Raw genomic sequence first — 15,487 nt, 5'->3', positions numbered from 1 at the left:
GGGTGTGGAAGGATTAGAAGCTGGCGAAAAAAAAAAAACGAACACAAAAATTGCAAGACAATTATTCAGGAATTCTACATGAGCAAAACTACACCCTACATTCAGAAATGTTGGATATCTGACATAGATTTATATTTGTGTTTCTGATATTTATTTTAAGATAGAAGCAGTGTTTCTTTCAGAAATTTGTATCCTTGGAGGAGGCACTTAAAAGTAAACTCTCGGAGAGGGAAAACACTTAAATTTTCGGGGGGGGGGGGGGGGAAGGGGGGCTTGCCACTGGTTAAAATATATATTCTATTAAATGTTTTTCAGCCCACCCTTCCCCCGGAGAGATGCCTGGCTAAAAGAAACATTGAATGGAAAGGTTAGGCTGACGTTGTTGGGCAAAAAACTTCAATGTTTACGACAATAATTCTGTTTCTGACTGCTTATTGATATTTACGACATCTCGGACATAGGCCTAGGCCTACATTTGTTCGATTGTTATTGTTTTGATACTTGCCTAAATCTAGAAGATCTAGAAGATCTAGAAATCTAGGTCTAAATCTAGATGTGCGGAGAAGGGTGGAAACATGTCGTAATAATAAAATTGCTCTACTATAAATAGTTAGGTAATTGTAATAGATCTAGATCTAGATCTAGATCTAGATCTAGATTCTACATCTCTTTGTAATCATAATATTATTATTAGGGGGCCTAATTTAAATAAATGTTAGCCTAGGGCACTAGGCCCTACCTACTACCTAGTCACCTAGGGCCCTAGGCTAGGCCTAAGAAGTCTAGATCTAGTACTACTACTCTAGATCTAGTACGTCTACGTACTACGACGTACTAGATCTAGTAGTAGTACTACTACTACCAGTACTAGATCTAGTACTAGAGATCTACTTCTACTCTGATCTAGAGTCAAGCAAAAGAGCTACTACTAGATCTAGACTAGATTCTAGATCGCAATCCTATTCTAGCTGAAAGAAGATGCGCATGTGTGTATCGCTACTATGACCGGGTTTTTCTTGTCATCTAAATGTCCGTTGTTTAGGCCTATATGTTGCCTTGATGAGACAGGGATAATACGATAAATACTTAAATAGTAGAGTTGAATAGGAATTAAAATAGATTTTAAAAAAATAATCTATATATATAATTCTCTTCTGGGAGACGTTAGAAAACAAGCTGCAAGCGCCTCCTTACAGTCCCCTCTCTTTCTCGCTATCACTACCACCCCCACCCCACCCCCACATGGTCTGGTGAGTTGTGGTCACGCTAAATTAAATGTTTACAAATCGTAGAGTCGGGTTTAGTGACGGCTATTAGGGGCAGATAAGTTTGAAACGATTTTAAACTTACAGGAGGTAAAACTAAGAGGAGGCTGCTTTCACGGGGGGGGGGGGGGGAGGGGGGTGTAGGGTCGGGGTTAGGGGAAAGGGGGGGGTTAGTGTTTTAAAGCAAATATTTTCAGTGGCAGCATTGGTACTGTCGAATTCACAAATTATGAATTACTGAAAAGTAGAAGATAAAACAACTAAATAGCGGCGTATTATACGCGCAGGTCGGCTCGTTTATTCTAATAGGCTAGACCTTTTTACAATGCTATGAGTATGAACCCTCAACCCAAGACAGCTGTATAAAATAAATATAGATTAGTATTAGTTGTAAGTGTGTAGTGTAGGAAGTCTACTAAATCTGTGTAGAAAAGGCTAGTAGTTTGTTATGAATGGTGCTAGAATCTAGTTTAATACCTGACTGATGTTCATTCAGTGTAGGCAAGTTTATAGGCCTACCTTACTAGAGTAACTACAAGTCTATTAACACTACAGTACTACTACTGCAGTACTACTTTTATATACACACACTACACTTAACACTAGTTTGTGCCAGTAGTTTAGTAAATAAATTATTAAAGATTTATTTTAGATAGTAGTCTAACAGTAGTGGTAGTCTATAGTTTGCCTACTATATCTATCTCTCCCCCTCTCCCCCTCTCCCCCAACCACATCACTATGGTGCCCAAGCTTTTCTTTATAGAGTGTTCATGTCATGACAAATCTTTAAAATGTCATTTCTGAATAAAACTTTCTTTTTTTTTCCAAATTTTTAGTGACCGCTGTGTGACATATGATTTAGATGTGCTAATGTTTATATTGTATTTATATTATATGTTTATTGTTGCCAGATCAAGCGTGTAACATCTGGCAAATTGGAGAAGCCAGCCATCCAGCAATGATGTGGATGGTGGATGAGGTGACTCAGCTGGTAAAGGAGATGCTGTTGGAGGGCAACATCCACAACATCGTTGTCTTCACTGTCATCACCAGCTCTTCAGTGCTCTCTGGTAACTGGCTGTCTTTTTCTTGTGGCACCTTGTTGTTGTAGTGTCCCCTTGTTGGTGTAGTGTCCCCTTGTTGCTGTAGTGTCCCCTTGTTGTTGTAGTGTCCCCTTGTTGTTGTAGTGTCCCCTTGTTGCTGTAGTGTCCCCTTGTTGTTGTAGTGTCCTCTTGTTGTTGTAGTGTCCCCTTGTTGTTGTAGTGTCCCCTTGTTGTTGTAGTGTCCCCTTGTTGCTATTGTGTTCCTTTGTTGCTGTTTTCTCACATTGTTGCTTTAGTGTCCCCTTTACTACTGACATTTCTTGTGTCCTCTTGTTGCAGACATGAGTTGCCTCTCTTTATTCTGGTGTTGAAGTTCTACTCAGAAATGCATCATATGGAAACATATTATTCCAGACTCTGCTACATTTTGTGTACAAAATGCTGATACAGCCCATGATAAATAAAGCCAACATAGCCCATAAGTCCAATACACCATCCCTTCATATATATTACAAATATTCTAATGTAAACAACATGAGGTACTTGTAAAACTGAAAGTAAAACCTGCTTTAACATTGCAGTTGTTGGAGCGCTGCGACACATCTACACATTCATCAACAACATCCGCCATGTGCAGCACGTGGAGGTTTTGCCCCAGCGGACACCAGACAGTGACGAGGCTGACGAGGTCAAGGCCTGCTGTCTTAACGATGTGTCTCTCGTCCAGCACTTTGACAAGCTGGGGCTCCTCAGCTGCCAGACTAAAGCACAGAAACAGAACATGGTGGTAGGGTTTCCTGATTCACTTGTGGCTCTCATCTTCAGCCACCATGTTGTCATCTGTCATCATCCACCATGTTGTCATCTGTCATCATTGACCTGTTGTCATCTGTCATCATTAACCTTTTGTCATCTGCCATCATTAACCTGTTCTCATCTGTCATCTGATTATTAATACATGTATTAATTCATACGGAATGATTAATTGTGTACCTGTAAAATCCTTAGGCCGTCTTTAGATTGTTAACAACTATTATCACGTTGATAGTTGAACAGTGTCCCTGTTTTAATTGTAGATTGTGCTCATGTTTAAAAGTTGTAAAAAATGTACCCTCTTGAACCTTATGAACCACAGAGCTGGTGGAGTAGAGCTCACGTGTTCCAGCAACCTTAGTGCATGAAGGGATAGTGTGGTCAGCACTATGCTCATCCAACTTTACATTAACAAATATGAGTTAGATACCCATTAGAACTGGGTGAACTCAGGGATGTCCTACAGACTAGCCCACGATCTGAACTTGATTTTTGTGTTAGCAGTTGAAAGCTCTACCATTTGACCACACCATCCCTATTTTAAAATAACTATGTGTTTATATTTGGCAATATTTTCAGAACTCTACCAGGAACAAAGGCCTGAAGTGCTTGAAGTAAGTCTCATATTTGTCTTGATCTGCTTGTTATTGCTACTATAGGCTGTTATTTTTGTGCTAGGAACAGGAATGGTGCTAGCACTGAATGGTTTCAAATAGACTGGTCCTAACCACCTTAGAGCACTTTTTGATTATTACCACAATGGAATTTTATTTTAATGGATGGATTATTTTAATTACAAAACTTATCATCTGATTGAAACTGTTTAAACTGAGAAATAAAAAAAAAATTGTTTGCATAAATTTTTTAAAATTTAAAACAAAGCATATATTCATTTGTAATCATCTTCTTGACTTTTTTTTTAGTAAAATAAAGGCATAATCTTTGATGAATTTGATGTTGTTTCCTGACCAGATGCAATAATCTTTGATGTATTTGATGTTTCCTGACCAGATGCAATAATCTTTGATGAATTTGATGTTTCCTGACCAGATGCAATAATCTTTGATGAATTTGATGTTTCCTGACCAGATGCAATAATCTTTGATGAATTTGATGTTTCCTGACCAGATGCAATAATCTTTGATGAATTTGATGTTGTTTCCTGACCAGATGCAATAATCTTTGATGAATTTGATGTTTCCTGACCAGATGCAATAATCTTTGATGAATTTGATGTTTCCTGACCAGATGCAATAATCTTTGATGAATTTGATGTTTCCTGACCAGATGCAATAATCTGATGAATTTGATGTTGTTTCCTGACCAGATGCAATGGTGGTCTGTGGGAGAGGCACTGTGTCCAGGGTCTGTGTGACCAATGCTGTGATATTAATGGGGCATGCCAGGGCAAAGGTCACCAAAGACGTCCGCCTGCCTACCTGCCCTGGACGAAGTGTGCGGGGGTCAGTGATCGCATCATCAACTTAAGGTGAGTAGACAGCTATAATTGTAAGTTGGTACATTGGTGAGTAGACAGCTATAATTGAATGTTGGTACATTGGTGCGTAGACAGCTATAATTGTAAGTTGGTACATTGGTGCGTAGACAGCTAGAATTGTAAGTTGGCACAAGTGATTAGACAGCTAGAATTGTAAGTTGGCACAAGTGATTAGACAGCTATAATTGTAAGTTGGTACATTGGTGCGTAGACAGCTATAATTTTAAGTTGGTACATTGGTGCGTAGACAGCTAGAATTGTAAGTTGGCACAAGTGATTAGACAGCTATAATTGTAAGTTGGCACAAGTGATTAGACAGCTATAATTGTAAGTTGGTACATTGAGCTATCTATTGAATCACCTGTTAAATGATATCACATGTAAATTTACCAAGAACATTTGTCTTCCCTCCCTACCAGCCGTTTAGCCCTGGAAGAGTTACCTCCCCGCCTTGGCTTCCATTGCATGAATGCCTGCACGCTTGACGCCTCCCATAATGCCTTGTCCCAGCTGCCAGAGGACCTGGCCATCATGCGGGACCTCATCAACATCAGCCTGCAGGACAACTACATCACTTCTATCCCTGTAGGTATCATCACTTCTATCCCTGTAGGTATCATCACATCACTTCTATCCCTGTAGGTATCATCACTTCTATCCCTGTAGGTATCATCACTTCTATCCCTGTAGGTATCATCACATCACTTCTATCCCTGTAGGTATCATTACATCACTTCTATCCCTGTAGGTATCATCACATCACTTCTATCCCTGTAGGTATCATCACATCACTTCTATCCCTGTAGGTATCATCACATCACTTCTATCCCTGTAGGTATCATCAACATCAGCCTGCAGGACAACCACATCACTTCTATCCCTGTAGGTCTCATCACTTCTATCCCTGTAGGTATCATCAACATCAGCCTGCAGGACAACTACATCACTTCTATCCCTGTAGGTATCATCAACATCAGCCTGCAGGACAACTACATCACTTCTATCCCTGTAGGTCTCATCACATCACATCTATCCCTGTAGGTATCATCACTTCTATCCCTGTAGGTATCACCACATCACTTCTATCCCTGTAGGTCTCATCACATCACTTCTATCCCTGTAGGTCTCATCACATCACTTCTATCCCTGTAGGTATCATCACATCACTTCTATCCCTGTAGGTATCATCACTTCTATCCCTGTAGGTATCAGCACTTCTATCCCTGTAGGTATCATCAACATCAGCCTGCAGGACAACTACATCACTTCTATCCCTGTAGGTATCATCACTTCTATCCCTGTAGGTATCATCACATCACTTCTATCCCTGTAGGTATCATCACATCACTTCTATCACTGTAGGTATCATCACATCACTTCTATCCCTGTAGGTATCATTACATCACTTCTATCCCTGTAGGTATCATCACTTCTATCCCTGTAGGTATCATCACATCACTTCTATCCCTGTAGGTATCATCACTTCCATCCCTCTTGTGTGAATCCCTTCTATCTTTGAAAATATCATATCTCAAGTATCCCTGTATCATGACACCTTGTATCCATTTATCATAATGTCAACACTTCAAAATTTATTCTACATTATAAACAAAAGTACTAACGAATGTTTCCATTTTTCCCTCCAGCCATTTTTTGCCTGTTTACACCAGTTGTCTTTTCTGGATCTCAGACGAAACAGACTGCACACCTTTCCAGGTAGGTTCAATTTTTATTCTGTGCAACACTTGCAACTACTAGCTTACAACTTGATCCTACAACATGAGCCACATCACCAACCACACCACCAGCCACACCACCAGCCACATCCACACCACTAGCCACAACACCATCCAAATCCACAACATCAGCCACACCACCAGCCACACCACCAGCCACACCACCAGCAACACCACCAGCCACACACCAGCCACACCACCAGCCACACCACCAGCCACATCCACACCACTAGCCACAACACCATCCAAATCCACAACATCAGCCACACCACCAGCCACACCACCAGCCACACCACCAGCCATACCACCAGCAACACCACCAGCCACACCACCAGCCACACCACCAGCCACACCACCAGCAACACCACAAGCCACAACACAAGACACAGCCACACCACCAGCCACACCACCAGCCACACCACCAGCCACAACCACACCACCAGCAACACCACCAGCAACACCACCAGCCACAACCACACCACCAGCAACACCACCAGCCACAACCACACCACCAGCCACACCACCCAGCCACACCACTAGCCACAACACCAGCCACAACACCAGCCACACCACCAGCCACAACCACACCACCAGCAACACCACCAGCAACACCACCAGCCACAACCACACCACCAGCAACACCACCAGCCACAACCACACCACCAGCAACACCACCAGCCACAACCACACCACCAGCCACACCACTTAGCCACACCACTAGCCACAACACCAGCCACAACACCAGCCACACCACCAGCTACACCACCAGCCACACCACCAGCAACACCACCAGCCACACCACCAGCCACATCCACACCACCAGCCACACCACCAGCAACACCACCCAGCCACACCACCAGCCACACCACCAGCCACAGCCACACCACCAGCCACACCACCAGCCACACCACCAGCAACACCACCCAGCCACACCACCAGCCACACCACCAGCAACACCACCCAGCCACACCGCCAGCCACACCACCAGCCACACCACCAGCCACACCACCAGCAACACCACCAGCCACACCACCAGCCACATCCACACCACTAGCAACACCACCAGCCACACCACCAGCCACATCCACACCACCAGCCACAGCCACAATACCAGCCACATCCACACCACCAGCCACAGCCACACCACCAGCCACATCCACACCACCAGCCACATACACACCACCAGCCACAGCCACAACACCAGCCACACCACCAGCCACAACCACACCACCAGCAACACCACCAGCAACACCACCAGCCACAACCACACCACCAGCAACACCACCAGCCACAACCATACCACCAGCAACACCACCAGCCACAACCACACCACCAGCCACACCACTTAGCCACACCACTAGCCACAACACCAGCCACAACACCAGCCACACCACCAGCTACACCACCAGCCACACCACCAGCAACACCACCAGCCACACCACCAGCCACATCCACACCACTAGCAACACCACCAGCCACACCACCAGCCACAGCCACAATACCAGCCACATCCACACCACCAGCCACAGCCACACCACCAGCCACACCACCAGCCACACCACCAGCCACACCACCAGCAACACCACCCAGCCACACCACCAGCCACACCACCAGCAACACCACCCAGCCACACCGCCAGCCACACCACCAGCCACACCACCAGCCACACCACCAGCAACACCACCAGCCACACCACCAGCCACATCCACACCACTAGCAACACCACCAGCCACACCACCAGCCACATCCACACCACCAGCCACAGCCACAATACCAGCCACATACACACCACCAGCCACAGCCACAATACCAGCCACACCACTGCCACACCACCAGCCACACCAACCTGTGTATTGATGAAAACATTTCTACAAGAAACACAAATTGGTCAATCATTTTAGTTGATCACACCTTATGGTTGGACCTGAAGTATGAAACATTAGAAACATGATGAGTACCTTGTGATGTTGTGATTTGTTTGATTGTATCTAAATGTTTTGTGATGTTTTCTTATATTTTCACAGAGGCTTTACTAGACCTCCCACAACTTTTGAGGCTATATTTAGACCATAATGACCTACATAATCTACCTCAGGACATTGACCGGCTGTGTTCTCTACATTGTTTGAGTGTTGGGTAAGTTGGGTCAGCTAACTGTGTTGTTAGGTGTGTAGGTGGGTGTGTTAGGTGTGTTGTTGTGTGTGTAATGGGGTGTGTGTATGTGAGTGAATAGTTGGGTGTGTGTAGGTGTGTGTGTGTGTAGTTGGGTGTGTGAAGGTGTGTGTGTGTAATTGGGTGGGTGTGTAGTAAAGGTGACATCACTGACTGTTGACACCCCTGGCATCTGAGATGACACCACTTGCACCTTGGGTCACCAATCTGTCACCTCTACTCTACAGATACAACCACCTGTCTGAGATCTGTGATTCCTTGTTCAACATTCCTGGCCTCCAGGTTGGTTTTATCACTTACACAATCATCTTCCTAACACAATCATCTTCCTAACACAATCATCTTCCTAACACAATCATCTCCCCAACACAATCATCTTCCTAACACAATCATCTCCCCAACACAATCATCTTCCTAACACAATCATCTCCCCAACACAATCATCTTCCTAACACAATCATCTCCCCAACACAATCATCTTCCTAACACAATCATCTCCCCAACACAATCATCTCCCCAACACAATCATCTCCCCAACACAACCATCTCCCCAACACAATCATCTCCCCAACACAATCATCTCCCCAACACAACCATCTCCCCAACACAACCATCTCCCCAACACAATCATCTTCCTAACACAATCATCTCCCCAACACAATCATCTTCCTAACACAATCATCTCCCCAACACAACCATCTCCCCAACACAACCATCTCCCCAACACAAATATCTCCCCAACACAAATATCTCCCCAACAAATCATCTCCCCAACACAATCATCTCCCCAACACATTGACACAATTATCTTCCCTACACAATCATCTCCCCAACACAATCATCACTCCAATAAAATCTTCTTCCTAAAACTGTCATCACCCCAACACAATCATCTTCTTAACACAAAATAAATATTTTATCAACATCTTTTAGGAGTCTTACAGAATTTCTGTCTGTTGTATATTCATGCAATATGGTTTACTGTATGCTGTTCATAATTGTTGTTTTTTCTGATGTATTTACAGAAGAAAAAATTGAGTTATTTAGATAAAAAATTTATGTTTTTGTCTTCTGTTATGTGGATGTTAACAATGTTTGTTTGTAGACGCTGTGTTTCCATGGCAACAAGCAGCTGTCCACATTCCCAGCTGGCGTTGGCAGGCTCATCTGTCTACAGAAGCTGGACCTGGGTCACTGCGACCTGCGCATCATTCCACGCACCATCAGCTCGTGCATGGCACTCAGGGTTTTCTTAGTGTCTAGCAACAGGTCAGTTGTTCAAATAGTTGTTTCGTATCTTTGGTCAAGTCTTTATTTAGCAGGCACTAATCCTTAGTCAATCTTTGAATTGACCAGTAAATTATTTATGTAATCAGTTTTTACACTCTTTTAACAGTATTTAACTGCAATTTTGCAATATAGAGTGTAAATTCTTTTCAATCACAATCAAAATAAATGATTTTGGATGAAATATAAAACTTTAAAAGTTAAATGAGCAGAGACAAATCAAGACAATGTGTATCTGAATTGTTTGATGCAATATGTTGGTTGTATTAAAATATAGTTAGTTTATGTTTATCTTCAATTATGCAGTCATTGGAACTTTCTTGATTTAGAATTGTGTGTGTGTAAAGCACCACAAGTTTAAAAAATATGCTAATTAGAAAATACATCAGCTGGTTGATACATCTCTGATTACACTGTGTTGCTACATCTCTGATTGTGTTGCTACATCTCTGATTGTGTTGCTACATCTCTGATTACACTTTGTTGCTACATCTCTGATTGTGTTGCTACATCTCTGATTGTGTTGCTACATCTCTGATTACACTGTGTTGCTACATCTCTGATTGTGTTGCCACATCTCTGATTACACTGTGTTGATACATCTCTGATTACACTGTGTTGCTACATCTCTGATTACACTGTGTTGCTACATCTCTGATTACACTGTGTTGCTACATCTCTGATTACACTTTGTTGCTACATCTCTGATTACACTGTGTTGCTACATCTCTGATTACACTGTGTTGCTACATCTCTGATTGTGTTGCTACATCTCTGATTGTGTTGCTACATCTCTGATTACACTGTGTTGCTACATCTCTGATTACACTGTGTTGCTACATCTCTGATTACACTGTGTTGCTACATCTCTGATTACACTGTGTTGCTACATCTCTGATTACACTTTGTTGCTACATCTCTGATTACACTGTGTTGCTACATCTCTGATTACACTGTGTTGCTACATCTCTGATTACACTTTGTTGCTACATCTCTGATTGTGTTGCTACATCTCTGATTACACTGTGTTGCTACATCTCTGATTACACTGTGTTGCTACATCTCTGATTACACTGTGTTGCTACATCTCTGATTACACTGTGTTGCTACATCTCTGATTACACTGTGTTGCTACATCTCTGATTACACTGTGTTGCTACATCTCTGATTACACTGTGTTGCTACATCTCTGATTACACTGTGTTGCTACATCTCTGATTACACTGTGTTGCTACATCTCTGATTACACTGTGTTGCTACATCTCTGATTACACTGTGTTGCTACATCTCTGATTGTGTTGCTACATCTCTGATTGTGTTGCTACATCTCTGATTACACTGTGTTGCTACATCTCTGATTACACTGTGTTGCTACATCTCTGATTACACTGTGTTGCTACATCTCTGATTACACTGTGTTGCTACATCTCTGATTGTGTTGCTACATCTCTGATTACACTGTGTTGCTACATCTCTGATTACACTGTGTTGCTACATCTCTGATTACACTGTGTTGCTACATCTCTGATTACACTGTGTTGCTACATCTCTGATTGTGTTGCTACATCTCTGATTACACTGTGTTGCTACATCTCTGATTACACTGTGTTGCTACATCTCTGATTACACTGTGTTGCTACATCTCTGATTGTGTTGCTACATCTCTGATTGTGTTGCTACATCTCTGATTACACTGTGTTGCTACATCTCTGATTACACTGTGTTGCTACATCTCTGATTACACTGTGTTGCTACATCTCTGATTACACTGTGTTGCTACATCTCTGATTGTGTTGCTACATCTCTGATTACACTGTGTTGCTACATCTCTGATTACACTGTGTTGCTACATCTCTGATTACACTTTGTTGCTACATCTCTGATTACACTGTGTTGCTACATCTCTGATTACACTGTGTTGCTACATCTCTGATTGTGTTGCTACATCTCTGATTACACTTTGTTGCTACATCTCTGATTACACTGTGTTGCTACATCTCTGATTGTGTTGCTACATCTCTGATTACACTGTGTTGCTACATCTCTGATTACACTGTGTTGCTACATCTCTGATTACACTTTGTTGCTACATCTCTGATTACACTGTGTTGCTACATCTCTGATTGTGTTGCTACATCTCTGATTACACTGTGTTGCTACATCTCTGATTACACTGTGTTGCTACATCTCTGATTACACTGTGTTGCTACATCTCTGATTGTGTTGCTACATCTCTGATTACACTGTGTTGCTACATCTCTGATTACACTGTGTTGCTACATCTCTGATTACACTGTGTTGCTACATCTCTGATTGTGTTGCTACATCTCTGATTACACTGTGTTGCTACATCTCTGATTACACTGTGTTGCTACATCTCTGATTACACTGTGTTGCTACATCTCTGATTACACTGTGTTGCTACATCTCTGATTACACTGTGTTGCTACATCTCTGATTACACTGTGTTGCTACATCTCTGATTACACTGTGTTGCTACATCTCTGATTACACTGTGTTGCTACATCTCTGATTACACTGTGTTGCTACATCTCTGATTACACTGTGTTGCTACATCTCTGATTACACTGTGTTGCTACATCTCTGATTACACTGTGTTGCTACATCTCTGATTGTGTTGCTACATCTCTGATTACACTTTGTTGCTACATCTCTGATTACACTGTGTTGATACATCTCTGATTGTGTTGCTACATCTCTGATTACACTGTGTTGCTACATCTCTGATTACACAGTGTTGCTACATCTCTGATTACACTGTGTTGCTACATCTCTGATTACACTGTGTTGCTACATCTCTGATTACACTGTGTTGCTACATCTCTGATTACACTGTGTTGCTACATCTCTGATTACACTGTGTTGCTACATCTCTGATTACACTTTGTTGCTACATCTCTGATTACACTGTGTTGCTACATCTCTGATTACACTGTGTTGCTACATCTCTGATTACACTGTGTTGCTACATCTCTGATTACACTTTGTTGCTACATCTCTGATTGTGTTGCTACATCTCTGATTACACTGTGTTGCTACATCTCTGATTACACTGTGTTGCTACATCTCTGATTACACTGTGTTGCTACATCTCTGATTGTGTTGCTACATCTCTGATTACACTGTGTTGCTACATCTCTGATTACACTGTGTTGCTACATCTCTGATTACACTGTGTTGCTACATCTCTGATTACACTGTGTTGCTACATCTCTGATTACACTGTGTTGCTACATCTCTGATTACACTGTGTTGCTACATCTCTGATTGTGTTGCTACATCTCTGATTACACTGTGTTGCTACATCTCTGATTACACTGTGTTGCTACATCTCTGATTACACTGTGTTGCTACATCTCTGATTGTGTTGCTACATCTCTGATTACACTGTGTTGCTACATCACTGATTACACTGTGTTGCTACATCTCTGATTACACTGTGTTGCTACATCTCTGATTACACTGTGTTGCTACATCTCTGATTGTGTTGCTACATCTCTGATTACACTGTGTTGCTACATCTCTGATTACACTGTGTTGCTACATCTCTGATTACACTGTGTTGCTACATCTCTGATTACACTGTGTTGCTACATCTCTGATTGTGTTGCTACATCTCTGATTACACTGTGTTGCTACATCTCTGATTACACTGTGTTGCTACATCTCTGATTACACTGTGTTGCTACATCTCTGATTGTGTTGCTACATCTCTGATTGTGTTGCTACATCTCTGATTACACTGTGTTGCTACATCTCTGATTACACTGTGTTGCTACATCTCTGATTACACTGTGTTGCTACATCTCTGATTGTGTTGCTACATCTCTGATTACACTGTGTTGCTACATCTCTGATTACACTGTGTTGCTACATCTCTGATTACACTGTGTTGCTACATCTCTGATTGTGTTGCTACATCTCTGATTACACTGTGTTGCTACATCTCTGATTACACTGTGTTGCTACATCTCTGATTACACTGTGTTGCTACATCTCTGATTACACTGTGTTGCTACATCTCTGATTACACTGTGTTGCTACATCTCTGATTACACTGTGTTGCTACATCTCTGATTACACTGTGTTGCTACATCTCTGATTACACTGTGTTGCTACATCTCTGATTACACTGTGTTGCTACATCTCTGATTACACTGTGTTGCTACATCTCTGATTACACTGTGTTGCTACATCTCTGATTACACTGTGTTGCTACATCTCTGATTACACTGTGTTGCTACATCTCTGATTACACTGTGTTGCTACATCTCTGATTACACTGTGTTGCTACATCTCTGATTACACTGTGTTGCTACATCTCTGATTACACTGTGTTGCTACATCTCTGATTACACTGTGTTGCTACATCTCTGATTGTGTTGCTACATCTCTGATTACACTGTGTTGCTACATCTCTGATTACACTGTGTTGCTACATCTCTGATTACACTGTGTTGCTACATCTCTGATTACACTGTGTTGATACATCTCTGATTACACTGTGTTGCTACATCTCTGATTACACTGTGTTGCTACATCTCTGATTACACTGTGTTGCTACATCTCTGATTACACTTTGTTGCTACATCTCTGATTGTGTTGCTACATCTCTGATTACACTGTGTTGCTACATCTCTGATTACACTGTGTTGCTACATCTCTGATTACACTGTGTTGCTACATCTCTGATTACACTTTGTTGCTACATCTCTGATTGTGTTGCTACATCTCTGATTACACTGTGTTGCTACATCTCTGATTACACTGTGTTGCTACATCTCTGATTACACTGTGTTGCTACATCTCTGATTGTGTTGCTACATCTCTGATTACACTTTGTTGCTACATCTCTGATTACACTGTGTTGCTACATCTCTGATTACACTGTGTTGCTACATCTCTGATTACACTGTGTTGCTACATCTCTGATTACACAGTGTTGCTACATCTCTGATTACACTGTGTTGCTACATCTCTGATTACACTGTGTTGCTACATCTCTGATTACACTGTGTTGCTACATCTCTGATTACACTGTGTTGCTACATCTCTGATTGTGTTGCTACATCTCTGATTACACTGTGTTGCTACATCTCTGATTACACTGTGTTGCTACATCTCTGATTGTGTTGCTACATCTCTGATTACACTGTGTTGATACATCTCTGATTACACAGTGTTGCTACATCTCTGATTACACTGTGTTGATACATCTCTGATTACACAGTGTTGCTACATCTCTGATTACACTGTGTTGCTACATCTCTGATTACACAGTGTTGCTACATCTCTGATTACACTGTGTTGCTACATCTCTGATTGTGTTGCTACATCTCTGATTACACTGTGTTGCTACATCTCTGATTACACTGTGTTGCTACATCTCTGATTACACAGTGTTGCTACATCTCTGATTACACTGTGTTGCTACATCTCTGATTACACTGTGTTGATACATCTCTGATTACACTTTGTTGCTACATCTCTGATTACACTGTGTTGCTACATCTCTGATTACACTTTGTTGCTACATCTCTGATTACACTGTGTTGCTACATCTCTGATTACACTGTGTTGCTACATCTCTGATTACACTGTGTTGCTACATCTCTGATTGTGTTGCTACATCTCTGATTACACTGTGTTGCT

The 15,487-nt window shown here is 42.0% G+C and overlaps 1 protein-coding gene across 4 annotated transcripts in view; it reads left to right on the top strand.

Moving 5' to 3' along the window:
• The window catches only part of LOC131953768 (leucine-rich repeat-containing protein 1), a 40,446-nt gene that overhangs the window by 502 nt on the left and 24,457 nt on the right, over window positions 1-15,487 (top strand). Inside the window, exons 1-11 of one of the 4 annotated variants that reach the window (XM_059317130.1) lie at window positions 131-213; window positions 316-367; window positions 2,177-2,335; window positions 2,890-3,095; window positions 3,701-3,735; window positions 4,449-4,610; window positions 5,039-5,204; window positions 6,266-6,335; window positions 8,380-8,491; window positions 8,755-8,809; window positions 9,633-9,796. In XM_059317130.1, coding sequence (XP_059173113.1) covers window positions 2,224-2,335; window positions 2,890-3,095; window positions 3,701-3,735; window positions 4,449-4,610; window positions 5,039-5,204; window positions 6,266-6,335; window positions 8,380-8,491; window positions 8,755-8,809; window positions 9,633-9,796 — 1,082 coding nt within the window. In that variant the 5' untranslated portion in view covers window positions 131-213; window positions 316-367; window positions 2,177-2,223. Of the gene's footprint in view, window positions 1-130; window positions 214-315; window positions 368-518; window positions 615-2,176; window positions 2,336-2,889; window positions 3,096-3,700; window positions 3,736-4,448; window positions 4,611-5,038; window positions 5,205-6,265; window positions 6,336-8,379; window positions 8,492-8,754; window positions 8,810-9,632; window positions 9,797-15,487 lie in introns of those variants that run through there. The other 3 variants (XM_059317132.1, XM_059317131.1, XM_059317133.1) reach the window with 3 other exon arrangements.

This window comes from Physella acuta, unplaced genomic scaffold (genome assembly GCF_028476545.2).
Source record: "Physella acuta isolate Inbredline_101_S28 unplaced genomic scaffold, ASM2847654v3 ptg000951l, whole genome shotgun sequence".
NCBI classification, from domain to species: Eukaryota; Metazoa; Mollusca; class Gastropoda; family Physidae; genus Physella; species Physella acuta.
The sequence above is the reverse complement of the archived record's forward strand: the minus strand, read 5'-3'. Positions and strand labels throughout refer to the sequence as shown.